The sequence below is a fragment of the Zalophus californianus genome, chromosome 11, assembly GCF_009762305.2.
Source record: "Zalophus californianus isolate mZalCal1 chromosome 11, mZalCal1.pri.v2, whole genome shotgun sequence".
Lineage (NCBI taxonomy): Eukaryota > Metazoa > Chordata > Mammalia > Carnivora > Otariidae > Zalophus > Zalophus californianus.
Window position 1 is genome coordinate 14,139,693 of NC_045605.1, and position 14,295 is coordinate 14,153,987.

Below are 14,295 nucleotides of genomic sequence, written 5' to 3' on the forward strand. Positions count from 1 at the left end.
GATTATTGGACAAGGGCCACCTGAATATACACATGCTGAACTCCGAGCTGAGAGACATATCATCTGGCTGGGTGACTGCAGCCTCCCAGAGGAGGTGGCATTTGGACAGAGAGCTAAAGGACACAAATGCTGTAAAAAGTACATGGGGTGAGAGAGAGGGAAAAGGCTGAGCCATGAGGCAGAGGCCAACCAGGGGCTGTCCCTCCCTTATGGCCTTCGGGAATAACATGGATGGTTATTGAGAGCCCACCGGAGACAGTAACCAACCAATATCCATCCGGGGGGTTAGACATTCACCTGGGCTGGCTAGAACTCTCAAGAGCACAATTGTCCTGTGGGAGGCAGACGACCAGACAACTTGCCAGAGATCCAGGGCAGGCTCCTGGCCCCCCTCCACCCTTTGCCCCTGCTGTAGGCTGACAAGGCAGGGGTGATGCTGTGGTTGATGTGTCCCCTTGGGAACCCTTTGGTGGGAGTACTAGGGGCCAGAGCCGCTCACAGAATTTCTTGGCTCCAGGCTTCTGTTCAGATACTCCCATAACTGCAGGCACAGCAGGAGGGAGAAGAAAGTCTAGGGATCCTGGCTCCTTCACAGGCTCGCTGAACAGCTGGAGGAGACCCGTGAGCGAGAGGCTCTGAGAAGCAGGGTGTGGGGGCTCTGTGATGGGTGCATGGCCAACTGCCCAGAAGTGGGGGTGCTTTCCGACCTGTGAGTCCGTAATGTCTTCCCCAACGCTCAGAGGTTGATGTGAGCCAATTGAATGTGTGTGGGTCCATTTCTGCCTCTGGGAAAGCAACCCTCAGCAGTTGGGGGGGGGTGTTCTGACCACCTATATCACAGTGATGACTGAATCAGTGACTTGAGGGACCCCTCAAGTGTGGACTGCACAAAGGGCCCCCTCCTGCCCCCGAGTCCCAGCATTTCCCCAATGCCCAGCCTGAATGTAGGGGGCACAGGTGCCATATGACCCACGGTCCTGTCTCTGGAAGCCCTGCTCTGGCCACAGTCATCTTTGGGGAGAGGGCAACTCCACACTGAGGGAGGTGGGGTCAGAGCAATGTGCTACTAGGGTGAAGAGGCCAGAGGACGCAGTGGCTGGGGACGTACTGTGGTTGTGGCAGTCCAGGAGGTCTCCGGCCGCCATAAAGCCTTTATGGCCACCTGCTTGGGAGTGTCTCGCAGACGACGGTGTGCTGACAACCAGCCCAGACCATAAACACTTTATGGTGTCTCTCATCATCTGTCTTTGAGACTGAGCCTTTTTATTTACTGCACCTGTTTAGCAGAGAGCGGGCACTGGGGGGAGTTGGGGCGTCTGCCTGTGGAGCATGGGGATGGGGAGAGCCGTGCCCAGGAGCTGGGTTCTAGCCTCTGCCTCCTGTGCAACCACCCTGCCTCCGCCCTGAGCCTCCGTTTCCTCATCTGAAAAATGGAGGAGTTGGACCAAGTAATCTCTAAAGCCTCTAATATTTTAGGAATAATAATAACAGCTTCCTTTGTTTTGTTTTGTTTTGTTTTTTACACAACCCTCTCTTCTCAGAAAGGCCTTCCCTGACCACCCTACTTAAAATCGCAAACCACTCTCCGCTCCTCTTGACATTCTCATCCCTGCTTCCTCTTTGACATGGGGCATCTTTTATATATTTTATGCTTTATCCATTTGCTCCCCCCACAGAATGGAAGCTCCCTGAGGAAGAGATTTTTGTCTTGAGCGTAGCTGGGTTTGTAGGCTAGTGCCCAGAACACAGGGGGTGCACAGTAAATGTCACTGAATCAGTAGGTGCTGCTTCCACACCATCGTCGCCATCATCACCATGACCAGGGTCATCATCATGAGCCCTGTCTGTGCACCGGAGCGGCTGTTTGCTCCTGTGTGCCAGGGCCCCTCTGCTGGGGAACAGGGCTGCTGGCAGGACCTTTCCTGGTGGCCCCCTCTCCCAAGTACAACTGGGCTCTCTGCTCCTATGGAACCCGTTGTATCCCCTTCCTGTGGATTCTGGCGGGTCTCTTCCAAACCTCCACATCTGCCGATAGCAGGCATTTGGCCAGGTGATCAGGTTTTTCGTAAGCCCCAACCCATGATCATGGAAACCCCCAACCCATTCACTAGGGTGGAAGGGGCCCTCCTCCAATGGCTCCATGCACGTGGCAGGCACTGGTTTGGGCAGCCAGGGAAGACAGAGTGTGGGTGGGGAGTATGGGCATTTGGGAATGAGCGTACATGTGTGCCCTCTTCCATTTGCTCTCCGCAGGGGCCTGGTGCCACCTCCCAGTCCCAGCCTTGCCGAGCATGGGCGGCAAGGCCCTCGTGCCCTTGTTTTGGCTCCAGAGGCCCACAGAGGCTCAGATGTGGGAATGGAGATGTTCTCTCACTGAGCTAAAGCCAAGGAGCCCCAGTTGCAGCCTGCCTTCTTAGTTAATTAAACATTCAGCCTGCGTGCCCAGAGATGCTTCTATGTTACATTATTTTTCAGCTACGGGGGGCCCTACAGACATCAAATCTGGTTTGGATCTATGTGCCCTCCTCTTAGCATCCTGCCAAGGATGTCTCTGGATGCCCAGAAAGGAGCACTTGCCTTCCCTGAGGCCCTGCCCTCCCCTGCCAGTCGGCGGTACGTGCCCCAAAGCCCAAGCGGCCCACAAAGCATCCCCAGGCTCTCGCCTCGGTCCCTCCACCGTGCTAGGCCACAGCAGGCTCACTTGGGCAATGTTTCATATGGTACCACCTGCAGCCACCTTTTGTGGCTCAGGAATGATGCCTTACAGGAGGGTAGGGACAGAGCCAATATTTGTGCATACCTGCCTGCCAGCATGCGTGTGCACACCACGTGCAACAGTGGACACGTTAGTGTGTGTACATTTGTTGCATGGACATGCATATAGTAAGTACCAATGAGTACATGCATGCATTGTCCTGCACAAAGGGCTCTGCACATGTGTGTGCCTGTGTGTCTGGTGTGTTCTGCCCTTAGCTCAGTGTTTGAAAAATTCATCAGAAGACCAGCAGTCCCAGAAGGAATGGGGTCAGCAGGTGTTTCCAGTTCCTTGGAACAGCATGGGTTTTTGCCCTTTCCTACCCACAAGCCCATGGCCCCCCAAAGAGATGCGGGGTGGGAGGTACTTCTAATTGATCCCCGGGGTCTAGTGCCCTGTCCCACCTCCACCTTGCCCTTTGCTATCCCCTGGTTCTCTGCTCTGGTCCCCTGAGTGGGATGCATGTCCCAGCCAGGTGATGGTATTGGGCTCAGCAGCACTGCCTCTGGACCTGACCCGACTCGCCCAGAGTCAGGGCCCCGTTCCACGCCCAGGGGCACCTCCTCCACCCTCCCCCTTGAGTAGCTCTTGGAACAGCACATCAGCTAATCAAGCAGTGTGCTCATAATCAGCTCTGATGGGTTCTGCAAAAGTGCATTCTAATGAGGTGGGGAGAGGGAGTCAGGGAGTGGGAGGAGGGAGGACCTGAGCTTTCCAAGTGGCAGGGGCAGGGGGTCCCAGAGACCCGCACACAAATGCTGCTTCTCGGTCTGGAGAGAAAACAAGCGACCACCATCCTTGTAGGGCTGGATCTTCAGACCCTGAGGGCGGGGAAGAGGGAATGTGGGCACACGTGCCCTATACCCCATACACATGCATGGCGTCTGAGGAATGCCGGGCTCTGTGCTGGGTGCGGGAGCCACGCGTGCCTGGTGCATGGGCTCTGCCCTCTAGATCTCACACACACACACACACACACACACACGCACGCACGCACGCACACACACAGTCCTGCTTTCCTCTTGTCGCTCAGCACAATCATAACAGGCCCAGAGAGTCGCTGAGACGGAATGCATCAGATTCAATTCATTAGGACTGATCGCTCCCTGAATGGGGTTGAATAATTGATGAGCAGAAGTAGCTTTCAGAATGTTCTGCATACTCCAAGGCTCGCCGGAGCCCTGTTATTTATTTATTTATTTTTTTAAGCCAACAAACCCGGCCAAATGCTCACTGGTGCGGGCGGGCAAAATGAGTGGAGCAAAGGTTAGATGTTTTAATACGTGATGTTTACAACGTAAACTCTCAGTCCGCTGCTTGTAACGGAAATGGATATGGCAGCCCTTGATGCTGGGAGGGGCTAGGCAGGTGCTGCCGGCTTCTACCTCCACCAAGCTGAGGATGTGGCCTGGGGGTTGTGAGGCTCCTGCCGGCCCACGCGTCCAGGCGGGACAGAGGCCTGTGGCTAAGGAGGGGGCCAGGGTGCCCCTCAGCCTAGCTAGGGTGTAGCGGCGGAAGGCAGGGAGGCTGACACCATTCGGGTCTCCTGTCACCTGCGCAGGCTTGAGATGGCCACGGCCCCACTATGGTCGGGGCTCAAAGCGAGGCCTCTCAGCAAACCACTGCAACCCAGACTACTGTCTCAGTTTCAGCTCCAGAAACACTCACTGTCTGGCACTGTGACAGGTGGTGGGTGCATAAGGATGCATGTGACATGTGGAGCAAGGGAGGGAAGTACCCACCCCGCCTTTTGCTGCTACTGTTCACTTTCCTGGCTGTCCACCAGACACTTCCAGCTGCACCTGCATTATCACCACATGTTTGAAGGGGCCACAACCCAAAGCGGCATCTGTCTCCCCAAATTCTTCCTTCTCCCAGACTTCCCTCTTCCTGTCCACAGAGCTGCTCTTGGATCTTGCTTCAGGGGCCTGGGACCCACTGGGGCCTTCCCCTGTGCCAGGGCGGCTTCATAGGCCTGGGACCCCCCCCCCCGCCACGTTTCTTCCTGCCTAGGGGCCCCTACCCCCCACCCCGAGGTCCCGGGGATATGGAGGGGACCTCCCCTCCTTGCTGCCCTGGCAACAGGGGCTCTCAGCTTTCTCAGGGACTCCGGCTCTCTTCCTGACTCCCTCTCAGGGGGTCCCCAAGGCCTCTTTCGTTATTCCTGAGGCGGAGCATGGAGAAAGCTTCCTCCTCCCAGCCCACCCTTCCCCCAGCTCTGGGTTAGAGCCCAGGGCCCGGAGGTTGACAGGCCTGGGAAACATTCTGCTTCCAGATAACAATTTCCTGACTTTTTTGTGCCTCAGCCTTTTCCGCCTTGGAAATTGGGGATAAAATGGTACCTGCCCGAGGTGAGGGGGCAGTGCTGGTGTTTAATGAGACAGAGCGTGTTGAGCAGCCGGTCACAGCCACTGGTGCGTGGTGGGCCCGCCACAGCTGTATCCATCTTATTATGACGACGACTGTGGTCCGGTGCTAGAGACCAGCATGGTGGCTGGAGACCACAGCCCTCCTTCCTCCCTCGTGGAGCCCCAGCTTGGCATCTCCATGCTCCCAGAGCCTCAGGGTCTCCCAGGGCTTGAACCTACTTGGACCCTTGCCCATTACGGCCATTAGTGACCTCCTACCCCAGCTGCCTGGCTTTGCCTGACCCCTCCTCAGCCAGGTCTGGCAGGCCCCCCCTCCCTAACCTGCTCTGGAGCAACCAGGCCATCCTGCTCCCCCTCATCGCCTGGAAAGTCTCCAGGCCTGGCAGTTCCAAAGAATGTATTTGGGACGGAGCTTGGCACACCCACACAGCCCCAGAACCAAGGGGTCAGCCGTCATTGCTCACACATTCATTGAGTGCCTTAGTTCTACTCATGCGTTCATTGAATCCGCAGGCATTTAGCGAATGGCTACTAGGGGCCAGGCACTGTGCTAAGTACCCCTGCACTAAACACACACCTGGCCCAGGTGAGTATGAAGGGCCTGGGCCACGGTTTTGTTAGGCAGTGCTCTGTAGGCCTCAAATAGCAAAAATGAGCAGGTGTAGGGACGAGACTCAGACACCTAGTACGTGCTCCCTCCACCCAGCCTCCTGCTGCTTCTGCCCCTGGGCTCCTGCCTCTCGCCCCGCTTGGTGGTCTCTGCTGGGCCTCTGCTGACGTCACGTGGCTCCCTCCTAACTGATACGGCCCGCCATCTCTGACCTGGCCTCTTGCCCAGAAGGGGACCTTTGTGCATCACAGGCCCCTCCTGCCTCACGGGTCAGGGCCACATTGTCCTGCATTCCACTGAGGGAACCCGCGTGCAGAGGTGCTCGTCCCCCTGCCCCCTTTCTCCCACACACCCACTCAGGACCCTCTTCCTCGGCCTGCCACTCCTTCAGGCCTGGCTGCTCCTGCGTGAGCCGTCGGCGGGGGGGAGAGCCCCGGGGGGGGGGCTCTGGCTCCGGGGGAGGCCTACCTTTGACAGCCACATGGACGCTCTGGCTGATGGACAGCTGGGGCTGGATGAGAACGCTGCACAGGTACTCCCCCTCGTCCATGCCCTTCTGCACGTCGGTCAGCTTCAGCGTCCCGTTCTCGAACACCACCTGCCGGTGGTTGTCGGGCAGCAGCAGCGCGTCCTTATACCACTTGATGGAGTAGTAGGGGTAGCCGATGACCCTGCAGTTGATGAGGGTGTCCCGCCCGGCGACGGCGGTGATGTTCCTCATCGCCCGGATGCTGGGGGGGCCTGGGCGGGAGTCAGGGGGGAGGAGGAGCAGAGGACGGACAAGCCGCGCGGTTAGCCAGGGACAGCCAGGAGCTGCCCTGCGACTCTCTTCTCCGTTGCTTGGCTCTGAAACTCTCAGGGGATGGAAATTCAGGGGGGCTGGGAGGGAAGCCTGTATTGCAAGGCTAAGGCTGGAGCTGTGAGCACCCATGGTCTCTCCGGGACTCCCTGTTACTAGCTTCAAATGGTTGCAAACAGATATGTTCCATTCATGCCTGGGGCAAGAATCCATCCCCCTAATGGGATGGGTATGTGAGCCCACTGAAGCCTCATAAGAAGTGACTGGGATTTGGGAGGGCAAGTTCCCATTTACAAGGAGATTAAGATTTGGGGGTTACAATGGCAATGTGTAGATTTTGTTATTTTCATTCAACTTGTGCGTAATGGTCTTCTACCAAAAAGGATCTCGTATACATTAAATATTTAAAAGGCCATAGGAAGGTCTTCACTGGATGAGCTGATAATTTTCTTCCAAACAGGTAAGTGCATTTTGTGGTTCCTTGAGAAGGGGCCCTAAAAGGGGGACTCTGGTCACCCTGGCTGTGGGGAGGGGGTACCTTCAGCTGGCTAGGCAGGTGGCAATGTGGGTGTGGTAAAGGGGGCTCAGAAGCCACCAGGTAGGGAGCTGGAGTGGGTATAGGAAACTCCAGGCTTCAGGTTCCCCACCCAGGAGATAAGGGGCCGCACCAGGGGATCCCAGGACCCTGTAACTCTGACCCTTCCAATTTGAAGGCAGCAAGGCAGCTAAATGGGAGGCCACCTTTCTCGTGTGGGGTAGGAGACCTGGCTCCACGGCAGCCACAAGTGCCCTTCCCCCACTCCTCCTCTGCCCTTGGGTCAGGGGCCACTGGAGGGACCAGATCAGGACCCGTCGGACCTGACAGGGCTGCCAAGAGCTTCAGAGGAGGCCCTTCTCACTGCAGTGACTTGGAGAGCTGAGATCTGGGGCTGATCACCTGGGGACTGCTTCCTCCACTCCTAGGGGTATCTGCTTTGGGACACCCCCACCCAGCCCAAGCCTCCCATTTTTGATGGCTTGGGCCTTGGGAGGGAAGAAATTGGGGGAAGATTAGGCGCTGGCTCCTGGCTGCTTACACCTCCTGGAGCGTTTCGGGGATGGCCCCGTGGGAGGACACTGGCAGCACGGCTCTGATGGACACCCCCAGCGAAGGTCAAGTCTGGCCCCACTGCCCCATTCCTGTCCTTGTCCTCACAAGGCCCTGGTAGGGCTGGGGGTTGCTAGTGGGGTGCTGAGTGTACCTGGGGCCAGAGGAGATTTGATGGGGAGGAAGGGGGGGGGCAGGTCAGACTAGGAGAGGAGAAGGGGCAGGAGGGGATGAGAATGCACAGGAGGGCAAACTGTACCAAACACGCACACACGAGAAAGGGTGACGGGTTTGTGGAGGGCAGGGCAAAGGGGAGAAAGGAGAGAGGCCGCTACTAAAAGCAAAATGACAGTTAATAAGTACTAATCACCACAAGAATAATGGGAACCACAGAGATGGCAAAGGAACTCAAAAGCCTATTCTGATATTTAAATGTAGACAGGCACCTCTTACGTTTATTCGCGCCTGATATTCAGCACTGCCCACCGAGTTCCGCGCCGTGCACCGGTATACGCCCCCGTCGCGGATCTGGGGGCCCGTGACGTTCATGTGGCTGATGGTGGTGCCATCCGACATGGTGTACTGGTTGGTGCGGTGGCTCCCGTCCCGCACGATGGGCTCGTCGTCCAGGGCCCAGGTGACAGTGGGGGGCGGGGCGCCCTTGGCCGCACACATCAGCGAGAACTGCTCCCCGGGGTTGACCACCTTCTCGCTGAAGGATGAGACGATGCGGGGCGTGCCATCTGCAGGGAGCGAGGAGCCCCCCCTGAGGGTCACCGAGCCACGGAGAGACTGCCCGGCCAGGCCACCCCACCCTGTGAGGTACCCATTACTATTGCACAGGATTTCCAACTCCTGGATTTGAATCCTCCCGCGGCCCCTTGTGAGCCCTGTGTCTTTGGGCAAGTTACCTAACTTCTCTGAGTCTTCCCATTCCTTAACCGTGGAGGACAGAGATATCGGGGATAGTGAATATACCCTCTTCGTACTGATGCTGTGAGGATGGACTGAATTACTGCATTAAAGATGCTTCACTCAACGCTTTGTAAGTGCCCGATAAATGTCAGCTCCTGTCGACTTTTCCTTTTCTGCCTTTCTCCTCCCTGTGTTAGTAAAGACATCGGTCCTGGAGTCAGGACCTGATTGGACTGGACCTGCAGAGTCCGATTCCAGCTCTCATTCCTGCAGGTGGGGGTGGGGGTGCTGTAGCCCTGTTAGCAAAAAGCCTCAAGTTTGAGGTTTAGCTGCTGCCCAGAGGCGCTGGTGTGTGTGTGGCTGTAACTTAAGTCTCAGCTGACCCAATAACCCTGGACAGGACAATTAACCCCGCTGCCCCACCTTCCTCCATGGAAGAGGGGGCGTGTAATTATTGAGCCTGGCCATCCTTCCACACAGGACTGTTGTAAAGGGTTAAAGTACGTGTTATGCACCTTAACAAGTAAAAACTAAGACAAACAACAAAAAAAGTAAGGCCAATGTAACATGGCTCTCTACATCCCACCCATATTTCACACCAAAATGCAGATGTTAATCCAGTCTGCCAGCCCCTAGCCCCATTTCTGGGCGGGGAACTCTTACCTAAAACCAGGGGAGAGCCTGGTGCCTGGCAGAGTCTGGGACTGCCCACCAGGGCCATGGCCTTTGGTCCCTCCTCTGTTTCCTTCCCTGAACCCTCCTTTCTGGCTGTCCCTCTTTCCCCACTCTCTGTCCTTCCCGCCAGCCTCATTTCCCATATCCCTGCTCCGAACTGGCCATCAACAGGCTGTCCTCTCAGAGAGAAGATGCACTGTTTGGGGAGTCGGTCAGACAGGAAGTCCCCAGAGAGGTAAGGCTCCTATTTCAAACTGCTCGGTGCCTGGCTGGTGTACTTCCTCACTGGGAAGAGGATCTGCCTGGACAAGGGGAGGCAGGGGCTGAGGGAGGGGCCATTCACTGGGCCCTGTACTTAGGGTGAGGGATAAGGGGATGCCCATTCTCATGTCCCACCTCCCAAGGAATGAGGACCCACAGGCCGTGACAGGTAGACCCATGTGGGATCCTGATAACCTGTAGGACTTGCCTGGGTTTGGTGTCTCTGTTACAACAGTGAAAAATCCTTGGAAGCAAGAGGATGGTGGGGTTTTTGTTTTGTTTTGATAGCAACAAAGGAGCTGGGGGACCACTAAATTTGTTGGTAAGGATAGGGCCTCGGCTAATCCTCACTGTATCCTTGTGCAAATAAGAAAAAGAGGCCTCCTCTGTGTGGTCACAACCTGGGGCCAGGGCTCGTGGCCTGACAAGTGGAATTCAAGCTGGATTTCAGTCCTTACTCTTGGCCCTGCCCTGTGGGCTAGGCACTTTGTGCAGTGAACAACCTGAACAACCACATACAGATGTGCTGGGTGAGGAGCCCTGGGTGGTAGCAGCTTTAAAAGGAGAGAGAAGCATGTGAAAAGCCAGGTCTGTGATAAGAAACAGAGCCTGCTGTGAAGAGACCTTAGTCTCTTAGAGAGGGACAGCTGGAGAGGACTCAGGGCAGAAGGCAGAGGCGGGGCTCAAGGCGGTGATTCCTGGTGGGCAGTCCCAGGGCCGCTGTGAGATTGAAAACCTCTGGGATCCTAAAGAAGACCTCTTTCGTAGGGAGGTTCTAGTGACTTTGGAGGGCGGAGGCAAGACGACACGGTGGTTAAGAGACCTGAGTTCCGATCCCAACTCTGACCTTTGGCCGAGCTGTGTGACCTCAGGAGAGTGACTGAGCCTCGGTTTCCCCCACTGCAAAACGGGGAACATGAAGAAAAAGCATCTCCCCACAGGGCCCATGGAAGGACTGACTTAGATAGGCATGTGCCTGGACCAGTGCCTGCTCTCAGCCTAAACCCACCCGGGTGCCGGCCACCCCAGCTCACCCTCCAGCACAATGATGGCGAAGTCCTGTGCGGTCTGGGCCTTGCGGGTAGCAAAGCACTGGTAGGCCCCGGAGTGGCTCTTCTGGGCTGAGGTGATGAGCAGAGTCTCGTTGCTGAGCCCACGGATGGAGACGGCCTCATCAGGCAGCACCAGCTCAGTGTTGCGGTACCAGCGGATGGTGAATTCCGGGGAGCCCAGCAGGGCACAGGAGAGGATGACTGTGCTGCCGATCCCGGTCTTCAGCTTCTTTGGTGTCAGGGTCACGTGAAGGGGGTCTGGGCCGGGCCAGCAGGGAAGGAGCGAGGGCAAAGGCGGGGGGGGGGGGGAACAAAAGAAAAGGACTTTTACCGTGGAGCAGTGTGGCTGGCGGTGGGCGGGGGGAGGCCCCGCTTCTGTCTCCAGACTCCTTGTGAGGGGGACTGGAACTAGTGAATTCCCTCTCTAGACCTCAGTTTACTCATCTGTCAAATGGCAGGGTCAGGATTCCTGTTAGGATGGCCTACACTTTTTTTTTTTTAAAGATTTTATTTATTTGACAGAGAGACGCAGTGAGAGAGGGAACACAAGCAGGAGGTTGTGGGAGAAGAAGCAGGCCTCCCGCCGAGCAGGGAGCCCGACGCGGGGCTAGATCCCAGGACCCTGGGACCAGACCTGAGCCGAAGGCAGACGCTTAACGACTGAGCCACCCAGGCGCCCCCGGCCTACACTTTCTTGACGGGTGGCCCTTGCCTGGTGGGCCTGGGGAGCTCCCTTCAGCTCAGAAGGAGGACAGGAGCTCGGCTGGCTCATCACCGTCCCTGTCCCCCACCCCGGAAAACAGGGAGGGACCCCTGGCCCCGCCACCCGTCTCTCATGCCCATAGAGATAACCAGTTGCTATCTTCTGCCGCTCTGACTGCCTTTATATGCACCAGGTGACTCTGCTCTTCATCCCCACCTCCCCTGCCCTGCTGCAGGCCCTCAGCCCTCAGCCTGGACCCAGGCACTACCATCCTCCCTCCACGCTGTAGCTAGCCGCTGCCCTGCTCAGAACTTCCATGGTGCCCAACAACTCGGCGTTGGGCGGGCTGGCCACCTCTCTCCCCAGATCTCCATGGGCTTGGGATTCTCTAGAGGAGGCTGAGGCCTGCAGGCGCCTAGGACCCCAGCGAGGTCGCCCGGAGGAGGGGGGCTGGCAGCCTGGCTGGGTGGGCCATAGTCAAAGCACGCAGGAGTCTGCGCATGCCGGGCTCCCCCGCGCTCTCCCAGAGTCCCTGCCCAGGAAATGTCAGTGCACAATGAGGCAGGTGTCATCCTGCTTTGTCCCAGTCACCCACCGAGGCTCCCAGGGCTCTGCCAGCTATCCGTTCTCACCTTGCTGCCCCGCACGACTTGGTGACCTTGGGCAGGAGGCTTGGTGGCAGAACGGGGGTGTATGTGAAAATCATGGTTTCCTCTCTGTGCACCTGGCAGAGAGGGGCTGGCAGAGAGAGTGGAAGGCAGAGAAAAGCTATGTCACTTCCCCTTGAACCTGGTTGTCCAGCCAAAGCCAGTGTGGGGGGAAGGTGCAGAGCTGAGGGTCAGAGGGGCATCAGGTGTATCTACGCCTACGGGGCAGTGGGGGTGTGCACGCGCCATGGGCGGTTGGTTACTTGTGGTCCGTGTGCGTGTGCCTGAATGTGAGCATGTTAAGGTGGAGGAATGTGTGTATCTGTGTGTATGGGCACTATACGTGTGTGCATGTGTGTATGGAGAAGTGGGCATGTGACCTTTCAACACATCTGCGTGTGTGTGTTGTATCTGCCCATATGTACTGAGGCAGGGGCTATGGACACCAAATTACCCAGAGTCAGGTTTGCTAATTTTCCAAGGATTCAGGGGTGTGCCGCCCTCCTGACCCGAGCCCTGAGACAGCATGTGTGTGTGTGTGTGTGTGTGTAAGTGTGGGATGAGAGAGACAGAGAGAGAGTGTGTGTGTGTGATGTGTGTGCAGCGGGGGCTGGGGGGAGGGGAGAAGGCGTACCCGACTGAATGATTGCGGACGGTACTTAGGGCAACGAGGGGGATATCAGTGCTGGTCTTTCCACCTGCTTGCCCTGCCGGCTGGGCCTTATTAGTCTGTGAGGAGCCCCCATCCCCTGGGCTCTCAGCATTTTAACCTAAGCAACTGTATCATGCACTGTCACTCCCAGAGTGGTTTTTGGGGCTCTTTCCGCTCTTCCAGCTTCACATGTGTTCACATGGGGAGGACTCCTGCCCAGCACTGCAGATAAATTCACCCCAACTGTCAAGATGCCCTTGACCACGGGGAGGAGACTCACATCTGGGCCACGGGGGACAAGACCCCAGGCCCAGGAGGCCAGCTGAGCTGGGAGAACATGGAGGGTCTGCAGACCTGTAGCTCTATGCTCTTGAGGCAGGAGGAGAGCGGGGAGGAGGGCTGCTTTGGTCAATTGTTATGGTGCAGGGAACTTCTCTGCAGCAGGGGGGTTGAATCACCGCTGGACAGCCTCCTCTCACCGCCCAGGTTCAGTGACCCTTAAGATGCCATTCGGTACGACATTCAATGGGGCCTCAGGCTATGTAGCTACCCCACAGGAGTGGGATTCCCCACGGGTCTCCAAATCCCAGCCCCACTGCTGTCAGTGCCCTCCCTCTGCCCTGGGGGCTCAGCAGCAGGAGCGTCTGAGAAGGCCCCTCACTCCACACGGGCTCGCTGGACCCCTGGAGCCCCAGGACTCTGGGGTCAGGGAGGAACAGGCAGGATCAGTGCTGATACCCAGCTGGCAGATCCTGGAAAGGCTTCCTTGTCATTTATGCCCGAGTCTGATCTGATTGATCAGTGCCCCTATCAATTATTGTGAAATATTCTGAATATCGCCTCTGATGGGATACAGCATGTCCTCTCTACTGGATTAACATCAGTACTGTTTCCTTTAGTGCAGACACTCCTCCCTCTCAACAAGCCAGGAAGCCCTGTGAGCGCGTCACCGTCACTGTCACCCTCGTGGTCCCTTCTGACCTTCGTGACCTCAGGAGGTAGGAAGGCCTGGGATCGTTATCCCATTTTACAGAAGAGGTCACACCGTGGTGCTCCCAAAGCTTCCTAGGCCTGGCAGAGGGGCTCCCCACTCACCGATGACTGTGAGGGTACCCGTGGCCTCTGCGGAGCCGAAGGTGTTGGTGACCTCACAAATGTAGGTGCCGCTGTCCTCCGTCCGCAGGTCACTGATGGTCAGCCCCGTGACGCGCTTGGTCCAGCGGCTGTCGGCCGGGAGGGGCCGGCCGTCCTTGAGCCAACGGATGGCAGGGATGGGGTAGCCGGAGGCGGTGCAGGGCAGCTCCACGGTGTGGCCCGCCCACACTTCCTGGGAGTGGAAGCCATCCAGGATGGTGGGGATCGACTCGGCAGGGTCTGGAAGGCAGAGAGCATCAGTGGCTCTGGCCAGCCCGAGCGGGATGAAGGGACAGGGGGGCGGGGGGGGCGGGGAGGCAATCACGAGAACAGGCACCTGCTGCCCATGGGTGCCCAGCATGAACGAAGCCCAGTGTGGGATGGCTGGTGGTGTCCCCTGGGCCCCAGACTCTGGCCCAAACTCTCCTACTCAGGCCAGACAGAGGCCCCGAGAGCCATGACCGCGAAGCAGGGTCTTGGGAGAGGTGGGAGGAGGCTATAGCGTGGGCAGACAGACAGATGCAGATGCAACAAGGGAAACAGAGAGAGGAGCACAGAGGGAGAGAGTGTGTGAGAGAGCTCCCTTCACAGACACGGTGCCTGGAGTCTGACCCAGACTCAGGAGCAGGGACACCC

The 14,295-nt window shown here is 57.4% G+C and overlaps 1 protein-coding gene across 2 annotated transcripts in view; it reads right to left on the minus strand.

Moving 5' to 3' along the window:
• The window catches only part of DSCAML1 (DS cell adhesion molecule like 1), a 340,757-nt gene that overhangs the window by 82,131 nt on the left and 244,331 nt on the right, over positions 1–14,295 (minus strand). For both annotated transcript variants that reach the window (XM_027581358.2, XM_027581359.2), the window contains 4 exons: positions 13,621–13,899; positions 10,506–10,781; positions 8,067–8,363; positions 6,203–6,475 (listed from right to left, as the gene is read on the minus strand). In XM_027581358.2, coding sequence (XP_027437159.2) covers positions 6,203–6,475; positions 8,067–8,363; positions 10,506–10,781; positions 13,621–13,899 — 1,125 coding nt within the window. The remainder of the gene's footprint in view (positions 1–6,202; positions 6,476–8,066; positions 8,364–10,505; positions 10,782–13,620; positions 13,900–14,295) is intronic.